The sequence below is a fragment of the Pholcus phalangioides genome, unplaced genomic scaffold, assembly GCF_987345545.1.
Source record: "Pholcus phalangioides strain wild (caught in Gottingen) unplaced genomic scaffold, Ppha-v1.0 ptg000030l_1, whole genome shotgun sequence".
NCBI lineage: Eukaryota > Metazoa > Arthropoda > Arachnida > Araneae > Pholcidae > Pholcus > Pholcus phalangioides.
The window spans coordinates 229,654-249,227 of NW_028301620.1; the positions used below are offsets into that span (position 1 = coordinate 229,654).

General features: G+C 34.9%; 1 protein-coding gene across 6 annotated transcripts in view; it reads right to left on the minus strand.

The window, feature by feature from the left end:
• Positions 1 to 19,574, minus strand: part of LOC149067409 (hsp70/Hsp90 co-chaperone CNS1 homolog) — a 161,402-nt gene that overhangs the window by 121,898 nt on the left and 19,930 nt on the right. For all 6 annotated transcript variants that reach the window (XR_016195355.1, XM_089252767.1, XM_089252766.1 and 3 more), the window contains exon 3: positions 4,647 to 4,764. Coding sequence is in view for 5 of the 6 variants with exons in the window: in XM_089252767.1 (XP_089108893.1) it covers positions 4,647 to 4,764 (118 nt within the window). In the remaining variant the exon portion in view is untranslated. The remainder of the gene's footprint in view (positions 1 to 4,646; positions 4,765 to 19,574) is intronic.

Here is a 19,574-nt window from a genome sequence, read left to right on the forward strand (position 1 = left end):
GCCACTCTTTTAATCCTGTCAGTATATGTATTATAGTTCGGGATACATAATTTTTTTGCAAAAAAAAATCCAAAATTTCGCAAAAAAAAAAATTTTAAATCATAAATTTCACATTCATTCGCAAAAAAAAAAATTCAGGTGAGAAATTTCTTGTTTATTCACAAAATTTTTTTATTTTTTCCCCAAAAATAAAAATTAAAAAAAATAAATAAAATATATTAAAAAAATAGCATATCACAGGCCCTCTGCTAAAATGATTTTTCTGAGGCCCCTCCCCCTACCTCGCTAGAAATGCTAACTCGCGATAATTTGAACCAGATCTCATTCTCATGAGATCCCTATGCACTTGAGGTTTCTGGGTCGTGCTCTGTCAGACCCATGCATTAAGACAACACTGGTTGGATGTCACGTGAAAAGTCAATTGATTTTAATTCTTTTCTACTGTGCTGTGTCTTCAGCAGAATACCATGTCATTCATCAGTACCAGCGTACAGTAGAGTCTCGTTTATCCGACCTTCCGTATTATCCAACATCCCACTGCAACAAAAAAAAAAGATCAAGCACCAACTGTTGAGCTTTCAGAATTTCACATAACGACGGAGTTAAGACTCTAGAAACTGCAATTAAATACATTGAGCAACAAGAAGCTACAGGAATCTACATAATGATGTTGCAAAGATTTGGCAGTGAAGAAATATCACTCTTCAGGAAAGCAGACTACAATCAAAAAATTTCTTAAATCAGCACAGGACTAAATTTTTTAAGTATTGTATTTAACTTCAAAATATTCTGTAACTATAAGTTCATTTTCTCACTTGATTTTTTGCGTTGTTTTACTGTAAACATGATTATTAGGTTCGCAAAGTACAAAATTATAACATAGTTTGACATTTCATAGGCTTTTCCTTAATACCTCTATATTATCCGACGTCCTGCCGGCTCATTTATGTCGGATAAGCGAGACTACTGCACTCATTTGTCAATTTTTTTTTTCATAAAAATGCCCTTGAAATTTCAGCCTAAAAGATTTCAAATTTACTAACTTAATCAAACGAAACATGTACGAATGAAAAGTTTGATCATTTCAAATTGTCGATTAGCATAATTTCCCTACAGAACTCGGAAACGAAAGTCAAAACCCATATTTTAGGAGATAGAATTTCATTGCCAAAACTTATTTTTAAGAAACTTATACTGGAGTAATCGTCTTCATATTTATTGAGAAAAGCAGCAATATATGATATTCGCTGAGATGAATGACACCTTTGAACCACAAATTCTGCCTGGTTACTACAGGCGTTCGGAAGAATTTTGTTGCCAGTAATAGCATACTTATACAGTGATACTTTTTTTCCCCTTTTTGGCAGCTTAAATATGCACTGCTCATTTTTCTTGAGTGTAAAATTTTAATACACGTGATCATTTCAAACAGTTTAGAAATGGCGAGAAAACGTATATTTATTAAAGAAGAAATACTCCAGGAGTTGCAAAGATTAGATGGGAGAAACTCCAGAAGCAGTAATGATGAAAGTGCAGAAGAGCGTGAGATCTATACCCTATGCCGAACTGTGGAGAAGCAAGTAGCGGTTCTGATGACGAAGTTTAAATCAAAATAAACTTATTTCTCCAACGGTGCATCAGTTGATACAAAATAGAATGCCATTGAGAAATAAGAAACGCAAAATCGTGAGAAATGATACCTTGTCGAAAAAAAGACCCCAGAAACAGTTGCATATAATAACGAAACTAAACATAGAGTCGACACCGTGGATCAAATGGTGTGATTATACACGACCAGGACTGGAAGTTGTCGCTGGCCAATGAATGAATTTTCTAACATTTTGGATATGTCAGCGATAAATACTCTATTGTTGTTTATTTAGACCTAAAACAAGCATTTGATAAAGTAGTTTTGACTGTATTAACAAAAAAAAATACATAGAGCTGGTATACGAGGACAAATATTGGAATGGTTCAAAACATATTACTTTAACAGACAACAAGAAGTAGTCATAAATCGGAAAATGAGTAGTTATCTTCAGGTTCAAAAAGGGGTGCCCCAGGGATCTGTTTTGGGTCCCACACTATTTCTCATTTACATAAACGACTTCTGTAAACTGAAACTAAACGGTCAATTAATTTCATTTGCCGATGACACAGCTCTGTACATAGAGGATGACGACATAACAACTTTAATAACAAAGACAGAGGACGATCTGAGACATATTAATCAGTGGATGGTTGCAAACAAACTTGAATTGAACGTGCAAAAGACCAAATATCAAATTACTAAAACGAGAGGCTTAAATTCCGACACAGAAATCCCATTAAAATTCATATGTCATCTTCACGCACAACAAAACTGCACCTGCCAAGGAATCCAAAGAGTGTATGAACATGAATACTTAGGGGAATACATACAATACAGGATGACTTGAAATGGAATATTCATTGCGATAAAATAACAAAAAAAAAAAAAATCGATTTTACACAGCTCTTTTGTAGAAGCTCAAGTATTTAATAGGGCAGGATTTTTTGAAAGATGCCTTTCACGCATGGGTTTTCTCAATTATAACTTATGGTTTGTGTGCGTAGGGTGGAGCATACTATTGTAATATCATGCAACTAAGTAACACATATAGCAAGGTAAGAAATATGCTAACACAGGCCTATACTGGAAACGATAGAAAAATTAACTGTCACACACTAGACATCAGACAATTATATATTTACCGAACGATAAACTTTGTGATGAAAAATAAAAATTGGCTTCAAGAAAAACAAATAGAACAGCAGCAAGAAGCCGAAAACAAAAAAACATCTGTTTCAAAAGTGTTTCTCATTTACTGCTCCTAAACTTATGAATTCATTTAAGTCAAAAAAATCAACTAATAATAATACTAACCACAAATATGAAATTTACAAATATGCAAAAAGCATTCAAAATTATGATGGCATATTCTGAAACTGTTCATAAAAAAGCTAGATAAATATAAAATATTAACAATTTTTTTTTTTACATATTACTGCTTAAAACTATATATTTTTTATGTATATTAATGTTGTACCCAGAACATACTCACATCATCTTGTTTAAATTTCACCAAATATGGATTGTCATTTTACATTGAACTGTTATACATCATGTCTTAAATTTCTTATATGGTTTTCTATAATATACTGCATACTTGGCGGCTCACAATGGCACAATGGCAGTGAAAAAATGTAATACAATGTCTTTTTGGCTTCCGGGAAGGACTTGTGTCCCTTGGGGCCAGCCACATAGTGTGTATTTGTGTGTTATATGTGTATATCATTTTTTTTTCTTTTGTATTCCTTTTCGTGTGTTATTGTCCAGTATTTGTGTAATGTGTATGTGTGTGTATTTGTTTACAATTAAAAAAAATGCTTGGATTTTGTAGAAACAAGTGACAGGAAAAAAATCACTGATAACTTACATATTGCAGTTATGTGAAAAACTCTGTGCTGAGTATTTCAACTTGAAAACTACAATTCAAAATGTGATAATATGCAAAACACCTATTGATGGATGGAGACAAAAAACGGCAAAAATGCCGTGTGAGAAGAAACTGCACACTCAATAAAACACTTCAATCTTGTACGCAATGCAAAAAAAAACCAGTGTGCAGCAAATGTGCATCGAGAGAGGTGATTTGTACAGAATACTTTGAGTGCTAGATAAAAACAAAATATATTAACAGATCAGTGGTTTCACCCTTTGTTTTTTTGTTATAACTCTATTTATGTACTAAAAATGATATACTATGATTTGTAGCATTAAGGTATCAGAAAATTGCAAAAAAACTATGGGGGGTCATTGTGACACCAACCCGTCTTTCTAGATATACTCTCGCGGTCCGTCGTTTTATTGTTAAGTGATTTCATTTTTGTGATGTTTCCAGGAATTACGAAATCAGGACATGCTAATTGCATTATCATTTTGCATTGAATGGCTGTCATATTCATTCTGGGAGCAAATTTCCCATGTGCTGGATGAGTACAGTGTGCCATTTATCTTACATTTTTAAGTTGTTTTTTCCCCCCCCCCCCCTATTTGCCATACAAAATTCCATTGCCTCAGGAATTTGCAAATCGTGCAAATTTTCAAGTCATTCTGACTAGTGGTTTTTATTTTACAGTATTTTGAAATCAGAACTTTAGTCATAATCACCCTGTATATCGCAAATCATTGCTAATTAAATTGCATTAATTATGCTTCATTAAAAACATTGTAATTGCTTAGTTTTTATATCATAGTTTTTGTAGATTACAGTCCTAATTAAGCATATTGAAAGAGTAATAAGGGAAAACTTCTTTATTATATGGTCAATAATATTAAGAATTCTCAAACACAAAATATTTCCTTGAGTTAAGCTATAAAATAACTGAGCTGCAAAAGTTGGTTTTTATTAAAATATAAGAAATATTTATAGATTAATTAATATGGGAATTGTGTTAATAACATTAATAAACATTTTATTTTAATTAATTATTAGAAGTTTGAATGATTTTTCAGAAAAACCAAAAAACCCGGTTTTTTGGATTTTTTCCAAAAATCTTGGTATTTTAACCAACCATGATGAATACTGCCTCTTCTATCTGCTCAAAAGTTATTTCCTTAATACCTTCTAGAGTGTTCTCATCAGGATCATACTTCAGTTGCTGCAGAGCGTCAATCAGTGGTGGGACTTCATCACCTTCATTCAAAGGCTTGTCCATAAAAAATGGGTGTTTAGCCATCTCCTATAATGAATCACACACACAAGGTATCAGAAACAGAAAGACGTATTAAAAAAAAACAAAAGAACAAAAGAAGTTATCACAATCTATAATAAAGCTACAGGAGCCAGATAAGGGACAATTTTAGGTTATGGTGTCATAGGGAATTTTTCTCCAATAGGATTGTTAGTAAATGGAATAGTTTACCCCGGGGGTAATAAATTCTAACACAATTGACACATTTAAAAAGAAATGTGATATATATGGTAAGGTAAATCGAGAAGCTATCCATACTTGGAATAAGGCGACCATAAATACATTTAATGGGCATTGTATAATATTTTATCATGTTTATATATTGTTTATAATTTTTGTTAATTGCATTTTTAATTGGATTGCTGTATTTTTGAAATATATGACATCCATGGGCATCTTTTTCTCAGCCACCTTGTTGGGCATTTTGCCTGTTGTGGCCTTGTATTTGTATTTGTGTCACAATAACAAGAGTTTGTCATTTACCTGAACAAGCACAGAGAATAGGGGTACCGCTTGTGTCAAGAGTGGCAATATAGTGAAACCTCGATATATTGATACTCTACAGACTAAGAAAAAATATCACTGTAGAGCAGGGTTGGTAAAAAAACCGGTTTAAAAAAAAAACAAAAAAAAACCAGGTTTATTTGGTTTAAATTGTATTAACATTAAAAACAATAAAATTTGTGAAAAATCATTGAAACGTCTAATAATTAATCAAAATAAAATGTTTATTAATGGTAATTAACACTATTCACATATCAATTAATCAATAAATATTTCTTAAATTTTTAACAAAAACCAACTTTTGCAATTTAATCATTTTTTGCTTAACTCAATGGATTACTGTGTTTGAAAATTCTTTTAATGTTATTATTAATCATATATATAGATTTTTTTTCCAGTTACTTTCAGTATGCTTAATTAGGAAGCTATTTTGTAAAAACTATAATAAAAATTAGGTGAATATAATGCATTTAATGAAGCATAAATAATGCAGATTAATTAGCGATGATTCACGATATACAGGGTGATTATAACTAAGGTTCTGATTTCAAAACTCTGTAAAAAAAAAAAAAGATTGTCAGAATGACTTAAAAATTGATATGAATATTGTTGAATAAATGTAACTTTATTTGGTAAAGGGGGAAAAAATACTTAAAAATGTAAAATTAATGACATCATCCAACATGTGGGAAATTTGCTTGCAGATTGGAAATGATAGCCAGCCATGGCAAAATGATAAATTAATTATAGCATTGCATGATTTCATAATTCATTGAAACATCACAAAAAACGAAGTAATTGAACAAATAACTACAACTTACTTAAGAACAGGGTTGGGTTTTTGACGTCAAAAACATAAATGAATGCCTTTTGATAATGTTTTAAACACAATAGGTATACATGATGAAAACTTACTTTTTGCATATTACAATGTTTTATTTTTAAACAATAATTTATTACAATAATTAAAACAAAATATTAATTACTAGCTATAATACCCGCGCTGCCCGGGTTTTCTTTCTTCAACGAGGCTTTTTGGATATCACATGATCTCTCTTTCTTTGAGGGACATACAAACCGTACCTAAGTTAACCAATATGGCAACTTCCTGCGTGACTCATGAAGTAAATAAATCTGGATTTAAAGAAACGTAGAAATAGAGATATTTTTCTTCCTTTTTCAAGGGGCGCTGGGTATTTCGATCCCCCCCCCCCCTTCCTGAGCTTCAGGTTATCCATCTGCCTATTTAAGCTTCCAAAAATGCTTAGCTAAAGCTGTGGAATATTCTTCGTGCGCGATGCACTTTACGGCAGTGCCGTCTTAACGCATGAGCCCATCCGGGCCTCAAGAGAAGAGGTGCCTCACAAAAATTAGATTTGGTTGAAATTTTCTAGAATTTACCTGGTAGGACCTCAGAAAAACCAACTGGCCAGGGAGCCCATGATGCTCTTAAGACAGCCCTGTTTTACGGGCCCATAATTAATTTTAAAACAACCTAAATTATATGAATTTATGCAGTTGAATGCTAAAAGACAATGCAGAGACATTAATTTTCATGCTTGAGAACATATAAATGTAAAGTTGAAATCAATGTGTTATTGCATGAATATCCAACTCAAAAGTAGGTCCAGCTAATGGCTTCATATTCAATTTTCTGGCTTCGTATCTCTAAGCGAACTCAATATATTAAAAAAAAAATCAAGAATTCAACACAATTTTTGAAATTACAGATGCAGCAGAAAGCCTCATTAAATCTTCGCATTTCTACAGTAAAATCGGATATTTTAACACTGATTTCTATGAGGATCACCCTTTTCCTGACCCTCAAAGCGATGCTGATGATGATTATGATGTCATTCAAAAAACCTCATTATAGTAGTATTGAATGGGAGTATTGAAAATGTGGAAAACCATTATAAAGACATAAATTATTATTCATATAGTAACAGGATTAGAGAAGTAACAAACCATTGTAAAGGCATATACACGTCTGAAACGCATTGCTAGGGAACCACGGTAACCAAAGTAAACGTTCCGAAAGTGATTGTTGAGGCCCAAAAACCATTGTTGCCCGACAGTTTTTTGCCCGTTTGGGGCATTTGCCCTTCTCTGAGGAAATTTAAAAGTAGCCTATCATTCAAGTTGGGTCCCATTTGGTATATATGCAAAATTTGGCGACGATTGATCTAAAATTGTAGATTTGTATAGAGAACATACATACACACACAGACAGAAAATCAATTTTATATATAGATAACTAGCTGATATCCGGCAACGTTGCCCGCCCCGTAAAAAATTTATGTATGTATAGCTTATTAATTATTTTTTAATCAAAAAAATTTCTGCATCAAGTAAGAGAAAATTACTTTTATTTTTAAATATTTTAATTTCAGGCAATCGCTTGTGGATACACAATATTTTTTCTTTTTCCATCTGGTGTGTAGATGTACAAATTTTTGCTATTACCAACATGCAAACAGGTGACGAAAAGGTGTCCGTGTGAAAAACAGGGCTCAAGTAAGTTGATACCTGCCACTGCTAACGACTGGCCTTGCGCTTTGTTGATTTGTCATGGCAAAACTTAAACCAATCGGGAACTGTAATCGCTTGAAAGTGAATGGCATTTCTTCGGTGATAATTGGGATACGTGGAATGAAGACTTCTTTTTTTTGTCACATCCAGTTAGAATTGTTGCTTCAATGATGCAATTGTGCAATTTCTTCACGCAGAGTCTGGTGCCATTGCAGAGTCTCTGTGTGTCCAAATTTCTTAAAAGCATTATAGGTGCTCCGACTTTGAGGGTCAAATTGTGTGGTGGCACACCCGGAATATCCAAAGGAGTTCGAAAATTCTGCAGGATACAGAACTAAATGTCTGTGCCAGTGTCAACCGATTTGTAAGATGTGGAGTCTCCTGGAATAACTTTTAGGATTTTTTCATTGATCTTGTTCACACTGTCATTTTTCGGTGCCAGAATCGCTCTCTCACAAAACCACTCATGGTTTTGGTAATTTTGTTGAATGTTTGGGAAGACTTTGTCTGCAAGTTCTTGAACTGAGTTTAACAACTGACAAAATCCATTTGGGAATGTAATCAGTCCAGTGCTTGGGTCTACGGGAATTTTTCCATTGCCAAGTTTGGTCAACTGATGTGAAAATGATAGCAGTGCTGAGTCATTTTGCAGTTGAACTCGCATGTTGGTGGATAATGATAATTTTTTAACTTCGTGCCAGAGTGTTTATGATTTGAGGCAAGCATTGAGTTCATCAGTTGGCGTTGAACATTTTTATTCCCAGTTTTATCAGCGTAGTTGTTGTTCTCTGTTGTTAGCGACGTCATACGTCCATACGCTTGTGCAGCGAATATTATTCAAACGCCTTTTACGCATTTTTTAAATTGAAACTATACCTATGCGATGGGCGATAAGATAGGGCTGCATTATCACTTACAGGACACCCTGTATATAGGCTAGCAGAAATACCCGGCACTTCCCAGGGTTTTCTGCAATTAATGGGAGGATTGGAAAAGTGACAAACCGTTATAAAGGAATAAACTGTTATGATAACAGAATTAAAGGTGTGACAAACCATTGTAAAGGCATATATTCACGTCTGAAACGCATTGTTGAAAACCACGGTAACCAAAGTAAACGTTCCGAAAGTAATTGTTGAGGCCCCAAAACTATTGTTGCCCGACAGTTTTTTGCCCATTTTGGGCATTTGCCCAGCTCTGACGAACTTTTAAAGTAGCCTACAGTTCAATCCCGGACCTGTCTGGTATATATGCAAAATCTGGCGACAATCGATCTAAAACTGTAGATTTGTATAAAGAACATACATACATACTTTCACATTTATATATAAGATTCACAATTTTGAATTCTTCAACATAAGAGCCTAGAACATATAAAATATAGTTTTATGGTTTATTTATCTAAGCTACTCATTACCTGTGTCCAATTTGCTAAGTGGAATAGAGCTGCTTATCCAAAATATATATGATAGGGCATCAGGGTTAGGTTTTTGACCCCAGAAACTAACTTGGTATTAAAACTATCAAAATCTTACTGTCAATGATGTCAAATAGTTTTTGTTAACTTGATAGAAATGTTAAATAACAAAACACTTACTTTTATTTAGGTTAAAGGGTTTTATATTCAGAATTATAATTACTGAGGAAAAATATATATTTTGATATTTTAAATTTTCTGATCTGCCCAAAATTTTATTCCATATAAAAATTCTCACGCAACATCTGTTATTGCACTAATTAAACTCATTTATTTTCACCTAAAAATTTTTTAGATCAGGGTGTATAAATTCGCAGAGCTTTAAAGAGCATTTTCAACCAAGGCAGAGCTGACAAGACTTGATACCCAAAGCATTTGTTTTGCACGTTTGAATACAGCTTCAATTGGAAAACCATGGCATTATAAATGCTAGTAAATGTACCATATCACAGTGCAAAAGTAAGAATAACTAAGTTTGACATATACAAGCTAGCACTGCAAAATTAAATGACATTTTAGTCCTACAATTTAGTATTTGGATTTCTAGATATATTTCAATGTTATGCGCAATAAGAGTATTGTTTTAAGTATCAGTGGTTATCTAGATAATTTAATAACAGAAATCAACATTACATACATGATGTAATAAACTTTCTTAAACATTATGTGTTGTAAAAAGAGGACAGCAGAAATAATCAATATATCAATATAATAATCAAATATATCAATGCAAACATATATAAGCAGTTAAAGAAATTTTCGAAGGTCAAGAATCATATTAAATCAAAGAATGTCAAATCGTTCCACAGTTTTCCCTTCAATGTTCATGTTATGCTTTATTCAAATTTATTAGAAAAAAATATATATATATATATTGTCCAAAATAATACTGCCAAGAGTAGAAAATTATTTCAGAATCATATCAAATATCTAGTCTTTGTATATCAGTCACTTTAAACGTTACAAGCAATTAACGTGTGCATTCCAATGGAAATTTTTATATCGAAAAGCAATATTTGAGGTTTTTGATGGAGGGTTTTTGACATAACGGTTTAAACCACAGTTTAATCCGTGAAAAACTACCATGTGTCAAAAACCTGCCAACCCTACTTAAGAAATGTTAAATATGTTGTCCACCGTGTTCTGGCTATGAGGTTGAAAGCACAAAAATTCTTGTTCAACAACAGATCAGAGTATGCCATGATTATGATGTGGATGTGCTTGCAATTTAAGCTTTATTAAATCAAACACGCCCCCCCCCCCCACGTTAATATTCCTGAGGAACTTCTAACATATAGGGGATGTGCTGGAGATTGCAATTCACCAAAGTTTGCAATCTGACCACTGTTTATGATATTTTGAGGTATCCCCCCCATAGCCAGAAGTTGCAAGGGTTAAGGTGCATCCTGTCAAAATGGGTCTTCAGCAGCTGCTTTGCTGGTATTGCAATGTGCATCTTGATAGAAGTTCTATCCACACACTGATGCTGTGGAAGTGCCGAAATGATGTGGTTGCACAAAACAGATTATATTGCAGGCCAAGTACAGCATCATCTACTTGCACTTTTTTTCCTTTTGCGAAAGAAACTTCCATTGCTTCAGGAATATCTATGCAAATTTTCAAGTCATTCTGACCAGTAGTTCTTATTGAATAGTTTTGGAATAAAAACTTCAAATTATAATCACCCTGTATATAGCTGATTATTTTTCATAAATCTGTTATTATTATACAGTAGAACCTTGATAGCTGGGCTTACCATGTGAAAGTATAAAAAAGAACAACTAGTGAATATTAAGACTGGGAGATATACAGTAGGAGATGTGCTATTTCTCATGGGAAAGAAAATGAAAATGTATGTGAGGTAATGTAACTACTAGTAGTCTTTATCCTTTAAGGACAGCTGGTGCCTATTGGATTATAGGACCACCTCCGCTAGTTAGGAGGTGGGAGATGGAGACCCTCCTTTGTTAGGGGGAAAAGAAACCTGTGAGATTATACACCACTACATTTAGATGTGTGATGCAATCCTTATTCATGAATTTGCTAAAGATAGAGCATCCGTATGTAGCAAAAGGTTAAAAAATGTTGTAAGAATGAGAAATTTTGGGTTTTGTATATAACTTTAAATAATTAAGAAACTTCATATGAAAAAAATATATATATTCTGGCCACTTTTATGAGACTTTTTGAAAAAAACCACTTATAAAATCTTATGTCATTTAAAGATATACAGCATCATCTACTTGCACATTTTGCACTTTTTTCTTTTGGAAAGAAACTTCCATTCCTTCAGGAGTATCCATGCAAATTTTCAAGTCATTCTGATCAGTACTTATTGTATAGTTTTGGAATCAAAACTTAAATTATAATCACCCTGTATATAGCTGATTATTTTTCATAAATCTGTTACTACTACACAGTAGAACCTTGATTAACTGGGCTTAACAGTGTGTGTGTGAAAGCATAAAAAAAAACAACTATCAAATATTAAGACTGGGAGATATACAGTAGATGTGCTATTTCTTATGGGAAAGAAAATGAAAATGTATGTGAGGTAATGTAACTACTAGTACACTAGTCTTTGTCTTTTAAGGACAGCTGGTGTCTTTATTGGATTATAGGACCACCTTCCCCTAGCATGATGGTGTCACTACTGTAGCTGCTTCTTTGTGTGGGGAAAAAGAAACCCTGTGAGATAATACACCACTACATTTAGATGTGTGATGCAATCCTTATTCATGAATTTGCTAAAGATAGGGCATCAGAATGTAGCCAAAGGTTAGAAAATGTAAGAATGAGAAATTTTGGCTTTTATATATAACTTTTAATAACTAAGATACTTCATATGAAAAATATATATATATATTCTGGCCACTTTTATCCCTTTCCGGCGCAGTGTCCCCATAGCGAAACCACCTTTTCAAAATTCCATCAAAAAATAACTAATTTTCGCACAGTAATCATTTAAATCTTATTAAATAGCTTAAGATTTAGATTTTCTGTCAGAGATGGCAGCATCATACTGGTTTTGTTTTGCAAGTGGTAAAAAAATCCGCCATTTTCTCTATTTTTATAGTACTTGTTTTAAAATTTATTTCCTAATAAAAAAAAAAAAAATTTCAAAAATTGATAATGGTTTTTCATAGATTTTGCCCTATTTGTTGAAATCAAGCCATTCAATAAACTTAAGAATAGTTTAAAATCAAATTATGAAAGTTTTAAAAAGGTGGTTCCATACTGAGGACACCGCACACCTAGAGCAATGAGATACACCAAGTGACGTCAGTGTGAAACTACCTCTCTTGAGACGAAGCGACCTTGTTTTTCTTCATTTTCTCCCCTCTGTCTTGTTTACTAGAAAATGGGTGACAGCAGCAATGGTGTTGAAACATCTCAGATGTGTATTTGTGGTGGAAATTTCGGGGATTAGAATGGAAGACACAACATGTGTTATTTTTTTGTCCCACACATAAACATTCTTTCATTCTAGTCGTTTTAGAGCAGCTTTTTCTTTTGACGACTACTTTCTATGCTCTCTACTGCTTTGATTTTATTTTCTGGAATTTATTTCGCCTTGAGTCCCCCCCCCCCCTCAACCGATTATTGGGTATCTGTTACTTTTATTGGTGGTGAAATGCCTATAAAATTCCTAAGTACAGTTGAAGCAATATTATTCTAATTTCAGAGCTTCTCTTTGATCTGGAGTCTAATGCATCTGATGATACACCAGATAAAGAAAATAAAACAAAGCTTACTGTATGGATTATCAAGAAAATGATGCTGATGTATACACTGCCCAATGCCTGGATCCTCCCGACAATTCCATATGGTTCAGGAGAAAAAACCAAAATCCAGATTTCAAGGAAGAAGTGGGACCATCTCAGTAAATTCTATGAATGCCGGATACATTGCCAATCTTGATGTTCTTATTGTTTTTTTCAGTGCCACTGATGGAAAATTTGGCATTTCGAAAAAATTTATATGCCACTCAAGAAGGAAAATTTACACTGCCATCTTATTGAAAAAGATTTACCACCTATCAATATGCTTATGTTGATCATTTTGGCCTACAAAATCGGTAGAAAGGGAATTTTTCAAACAAAATGTTGCTTTTCCTGCATTATACCCTAGGGAATCTTTCAGTGTTCTAGGTGTGCGGTGTCCCCACTGTGCGACCACCTGTTATTCGCTGAATTTTGATGAAAATAAAATAATAGTTGCAAAACATATTTATATGAGTCCTATGTATCAAGTATATGAAGTTAGTTCGGCCAAAAAAAATTTTTTTTATATAGTGCCCCTCAAAGGGTTATGAGACTTTTTGAAAAAAACCACTTATAAAATCTTATGTCATTTAAAGATATACCATCAGAATGTACCCCAAGGATATAAAATGTGGTAAAAATGAAACATTTTGGCTAATAATGAACCAATATGATATTTAGGCAACTTTTATTTGATTTTTTGAAAAAAACCACTTGGTTAAAACCAAGGTTTAAACCAAACAACCCTGCCATTAAGCATGAGAATAAAATGAACATCATAGAATCTCGATTCCACAACGGTAATCACAGCAATAGACTTGAGACAGTAAGTTTCATCGCTGATTTCAGACAGATCTCAACCCTTTGAGTGGCATTGTGTAACGTTCTTGATCGTTACCTCCCGGTTCTTTAATATTTTTTCCCCCAGTAAACATTGAGTGGATGACAACAATGGAATAGACAAAGTTTAGATAGAACTATAACATTTATTCAATTATATTGTTAAACCATTAATCAGCGTAATCACAATTATCACAGGCCCTTTATATGTTAAACTATTAATTAACGTTTTATCACAGGCTTTTCTCTCATTGTCACAATGGAACAAAAATATGAATCGATCTCACCGCTGTTATCCAGGTTTTCACGTCTTATCACATCGTCCGGTAGATACTCCCAGGTGTCTGCCACACAGCCAAAGACTCGTCGCCACCAGCTTCAGACGATTTTGGTGTAAACACACACGTTGAGATGAAAGCTCAGCCACTGCACATGGAACTGGAGATGAAAGTCCACGGGTGGCCGGTCTGGCCACTAACCGATCACTGGATCATGACGACATTGAAACCTTACGTGCGATGAGACGGGATAAGTGCCAAGGCACACTTCTACTATTGCAACTTCATCGTTATTTATGAGACGATCTAGCTCACACCATGACAGGGCGTGACGCCTTACTGATTAAGTCGGTCGTAGGTAAGGAAGTTGAGAGGAAGTAGGTAGTGGGTCAGCACATCTCTAGCTGGCCTTTATATAGCAGTATTCCCACAATGCCTTACTGAAGAACCAATCACAACATTGAAGGTGCGGTATTAGCTTGTATCTGATTTACATAACTTCATGAGAAAAGGAAATATTGTAAACATTATAATATTGAATCTGGCAACCAAACATAACAAATTGGAGACCGATTGGCGGACACGATCCTGCCGGTCGATCCCGGAGACAAAATATATAAACAATGACTAGAATAAAGGACGATTTCCACGGGGCCCAATTGGTAACGTTACATTTGACATACCTCGCCTTCTTATTTTAGCATTGGCGTTTTGTAAAGTCAATCCCTCTCTCAGTGGAACACTTTCCCAATACCAGCGGTTCTCAACTTTTTTTGACTAGCAGACCCTCTTTAGTAAAAAAATTCTATGGCGGAGCCTCATAGCCCCATTTTTAATTATCCATCAAAATTACTGATTTATTTTTACTATTTAAAAATACTTATAATTATTTTTTTTAATTTTACTGGTTTTTTTATATTTTCCCCCGAGTGGTCGCGGAGACCCTGGGGAGTGCACAAGGAGCTCCAAGGGTCCACGGAGCACCGGTTGAGAACCGCTGCCTTATTCCAATGGTTCACAAACTTTTGTCAACTACGGCTCCCTTGCCTAATTCATGATTTGTCAGCGGCTCTTCAGGATAGATTGATAGATATTTTCCCGTATAAAAGAACTTCTTAAAAGCATAAACAAATCAATATTTCAAGCTCGCCACGACACCCCACATAAAGGTTGGCGATGCCCCTAGAAACACTGACGCACACTTGGAAAAAGCTGATCTATACCCATTACTTTTCATTATTTTATAAAATCATAAGGAAGCTTATTGCTATTATGCCGTGTAAAGGGTTAAAAGGCATCAATCAATAGTCTCATCGATGTAGTCAAAAAGTACAAAAAAAGTCGCTGAGAAAATAAAACTTGTAAAATAAAACAAAAAATAATAATAAATGCAATAATGGCATCGCTTTGATATGTAAAGTTTTTACCGCAAAAAAAAAAAAAAAAAAAAAAAATATCATACTACAGAATCATTTATTCCAGTGCTATTATCAAAATTAAAATTCAAAGCTCAACATAAGTTTAAATAAGCAAATACAGACATAGAAACAAGTATTAAAAAAACATCCCATAGCTGCCAACTTTTGAAAATGAAAATTCGGGAGATTTTCGCACAAACCCGTATTTTATGCTAAAACCAATCCCTAATAAATACAATAGTGATTTTTCAAACATAAAAGTTAAAGCATAGGGAATAAAATCCCTACTCAAAAACTGAAGTCAAATTAAAATACGTATTTTACACACATGGAAGTTAAACCCTTGGGAATAAAATTCCTACGCAAAAAACAGGTGAAATTAGAGGCCAAAACTTCAATGATGTAAAAATAAATATTGTGTTTAATCAGAAACGCTGTGAACAAACAGTCTGCGTGAATAACCCCAAAATCATCGGAAGATGAAGGGAAAAAAGCGTCAATTTTTGAAGAACACTGACTTTTTGTGACACTTGCTTGATGTTTTTGATGGCAGTCTTTCCATGACCGATGTTTATGTCCGTAACACAACTTGTACAAAAAGGAAAAGTCGGACCTCTTCTGGAACGTTTGATGAAAGGAAATTCATCGGAATAAGTATCTTTAAAATTGATTAAATATGTTTTTGTTTATCAGTATTCATGCTTTCTTATATCGCACGTACGTAACTTCAACAAAAGAAATTTTGACCATATGCGCGTCACTATAATCTTCAATTATTATCCAGGACTATTTGGCTGCTAAGTCATTTCCCTGCACGATAAGACAAACAACTTTCTTGTTATCATCAGAGGGTTTGTAAAACTTCCTTAAAAAGGGAATTTCCCCATTTATGATGTGTGACGTCATTTCGAAAGGGAAAAAAAAGAGGCTTCATGCTCTACAAGAAATTTCTTAGGGATTGTTTTCATAAGCGGAGATTTTTTTCAATGAAGTAGGGAATTTTTAGGGACAATTAGGAATTTTTGTGATTTTCATAAAAATTCGGGAGATTTACAAACTTTTTGGGAGGTCGAGCGATGAAGCTAAAATTCGGGAGACTTGGCAGCTATGACATCCTAGTGAAATAAGATGCTGTATATTGAGATTCAAAGAGGAAGGGGAAATGGTTTGACGTTTGTTTTTTCATTTTCCACGACTTCTGGCAGTGTGAGGGAGAATTTGTGAAGGAAAATAAATACATAAATGACTTCAAATAAAAAGAAAAGATACACAACGTTTTAATTATCACCATAAAGTTATCGTCTAAAACAGTGTTTCTCCACCGCCGGGCCGCAGCCCAGTACTGCGCGGTGACATCAATTGTATCAGGTCGCTATATTCATTACCCTTTCATTTTCAAGCATTTTCACAAATAACTAATTGGTTTATTTCACTATTATGGTACATATTATTTTAATTTTTCAGTCTAAAAATCATTTACAAGGGGAAAGATGAAACCCCCTCCCAGAACAAAGGCTTGCAACCTCATTTGTAAATTATAAGAATTTGGAAGATCCCTCTTCCCCTTATCCCACTGAAAATCCTTCGTTTTGTTGCAAGGCCCAAAGGAAGGGAAACATGTCTCTGGTCCTCTCCTCCCACCTCGAAACTAGTATTTTTAATTGTATTTTTTTTTCTTTTCGTATTTTTGAGTATCCGTCGTCATGAGACTCAAAAAACACAGCAGGGGTGGGAAATGTTTTTCCATACTCTCCGTTCCTTTTCCCCGAAAATATCCAACTGCTTCAGGGCTCTGTTGACAACTAGATGACAATAATGCCATGAGAAAACTTGGTATCCCACCTTCCTTGGAGACTGAAAAAACATGTGCTACAGTGACCAAGCTGCATAACTTCAAAGGGGCTTCTTTTTCTCCTCGGAACCAAATATTTCTATAGGGAGAGGAAAAAATCGTTTTGCAGACCCATTCAACACATGCGTTCAATTAACAATATTGAAGCTGTCAGTCTTTTTTTACTCAGCGAAAAGAGAGCCGCTGATAGCGTGCAATTAGTGTGCGGCTAAAATTCCCTGGCTGTTTTCTTGAATAGATATACAGTATAACTATACCACACACACACACGAGGGGGAAAAAATTGTTTCTGCTGTACAGCTATGCGGATTCCTATGCTGGACTCAGGGCCACAACTAGATGCTTGGTCACCCGGGGCAAGCGCACATTTTGGCGCCTCCTTGTAATGTTGAAGGTGAGGTTTCAGAATGAAATTTGCGCCCCTTCCGGGTCTAGCGCACTGGGTACGAAACCCGTCTGCTGCCCCCCCCCCCCTCTAGTTGCGGCCCTGGCTGGACTTCCTATGGTGTGTAAATTTTTTTTCCCGCTCAGTGTCTGTCGGATGACCAGCTGCATGTGGAGAATCGAACCATTCCCCCGCCGTTCGTGTAAGATTAAACTATTTATATCAGATAGTAGTAATCATAAATTTGCTCTATTGAATAATGAAATGCTCCTATGTGAGCAAAAAAATGCTTAAGATTTGTTTTTTTTTTAAAGTTCAAAGGATTTCATAGTGACATATTGATGAACTAGATTCTACCCCATGTAAGTTTGCTTTTATCTAAATGATATATATATATTTTTTTTGCTTTCTTTTGTGTAATTAACTGTAGAAAAACCATCCGCTGATGTTGCCAATAACTTTAAAGTTCACCTCTTAAACTCCGTAAAATTGTTGTGCAGATGTCGACGCCCAATTTCCGTATGGTCAAGTTCGGCATTTGATCCCACAAGGATAAGGCAGACATGAAAACAGCCCTGGGGCCCGGGACAATTACCACATAATTTTTTGGGGGGTCAGTTGAGGCCCCGGGCGCAAAAGTAAATACTGGACCCCTTACCCCTTAAATTAGAAAAAAATGTAACGTTTGGGTTTTACGTGGCCCAGGGTGTGCGCCTGGTGCGCCCCAGGCCCGTCATTTAGGGGAAGGGGCAACGGCCCCTCCCCCTGGCTTTTGAAAATACACTACAAATGGTATATATACGTACCTTTAGTACATGCTCTTTGCCCCCACCCGGAAAAAGTTGAAATGACGGCCATGGGGTGCGCCCACCCTTAAATCCGCCTCTGCTTCGGGCTGGCAAAAATCCCAGCCAACAAAATTTAAACAACAGATATTCACTGACAAACGGTTGAGGCTGTCAAAGAGAAATGAGGAAAAGTGATTTCCGCTGTGAAAGTGAGAGCTACTCTCAGGAATGTGCGACAAGAGAGGTCGCACTGGGCACCTTGCTTTGTGGTCCCCCGCACTCACTGTAAACTATTTGAGGCTTTCATGAATTCTGAAATTACTTCTTGCATTGATTCTGAAGTTCCATCAATTCTGGAATTATTTCTTTCAACAATTCTGAAAAAATTTTCCCCCCGTAAATTCTGAATTGGTACAGGAATTATTTCTTTCAATTATTTTTGATTCATCAAGTCCAAAATTTTTATCAGTTTCAGGATTTTATTTTCTTTCATTAGTTTAAAATTGCTTTCAACGATGAATTTTCACCAGTTTTTGTGTTAATCTATTGAATTGTGTAACATTTTCTGTATGGATATTTCACAGCATTTTTGTATATTTAGAAATAATGGATGCCGATTCCTTAGGGGCGTAGCCAGAAATTTCGTTCGGGGGGGGGGGGGGAACGAAAGTGATACAAAAATAGATTTGGTCATCTTTTTCCCTTTTTCTTGGTCATTTCGGGAGGGGACCAGACCCCCAAGTCTTCCCCTCACTACGCCCTTGCGATTCCTACCCCCAAATATATGAAATCGGGCAAATAGTTTTTGTGTCCGAAACTATTGAGACGCACTGGACCCCTTAGGTAAGGGGTCAATCAAGTATAACGTCAGCATCCATGGGGAAGGGGGTTTCCGATTTGCTACCTTATAATGACAAGGGGGGAGGAGGGTATGAATGATGCTTAAGTCATCAACCACCC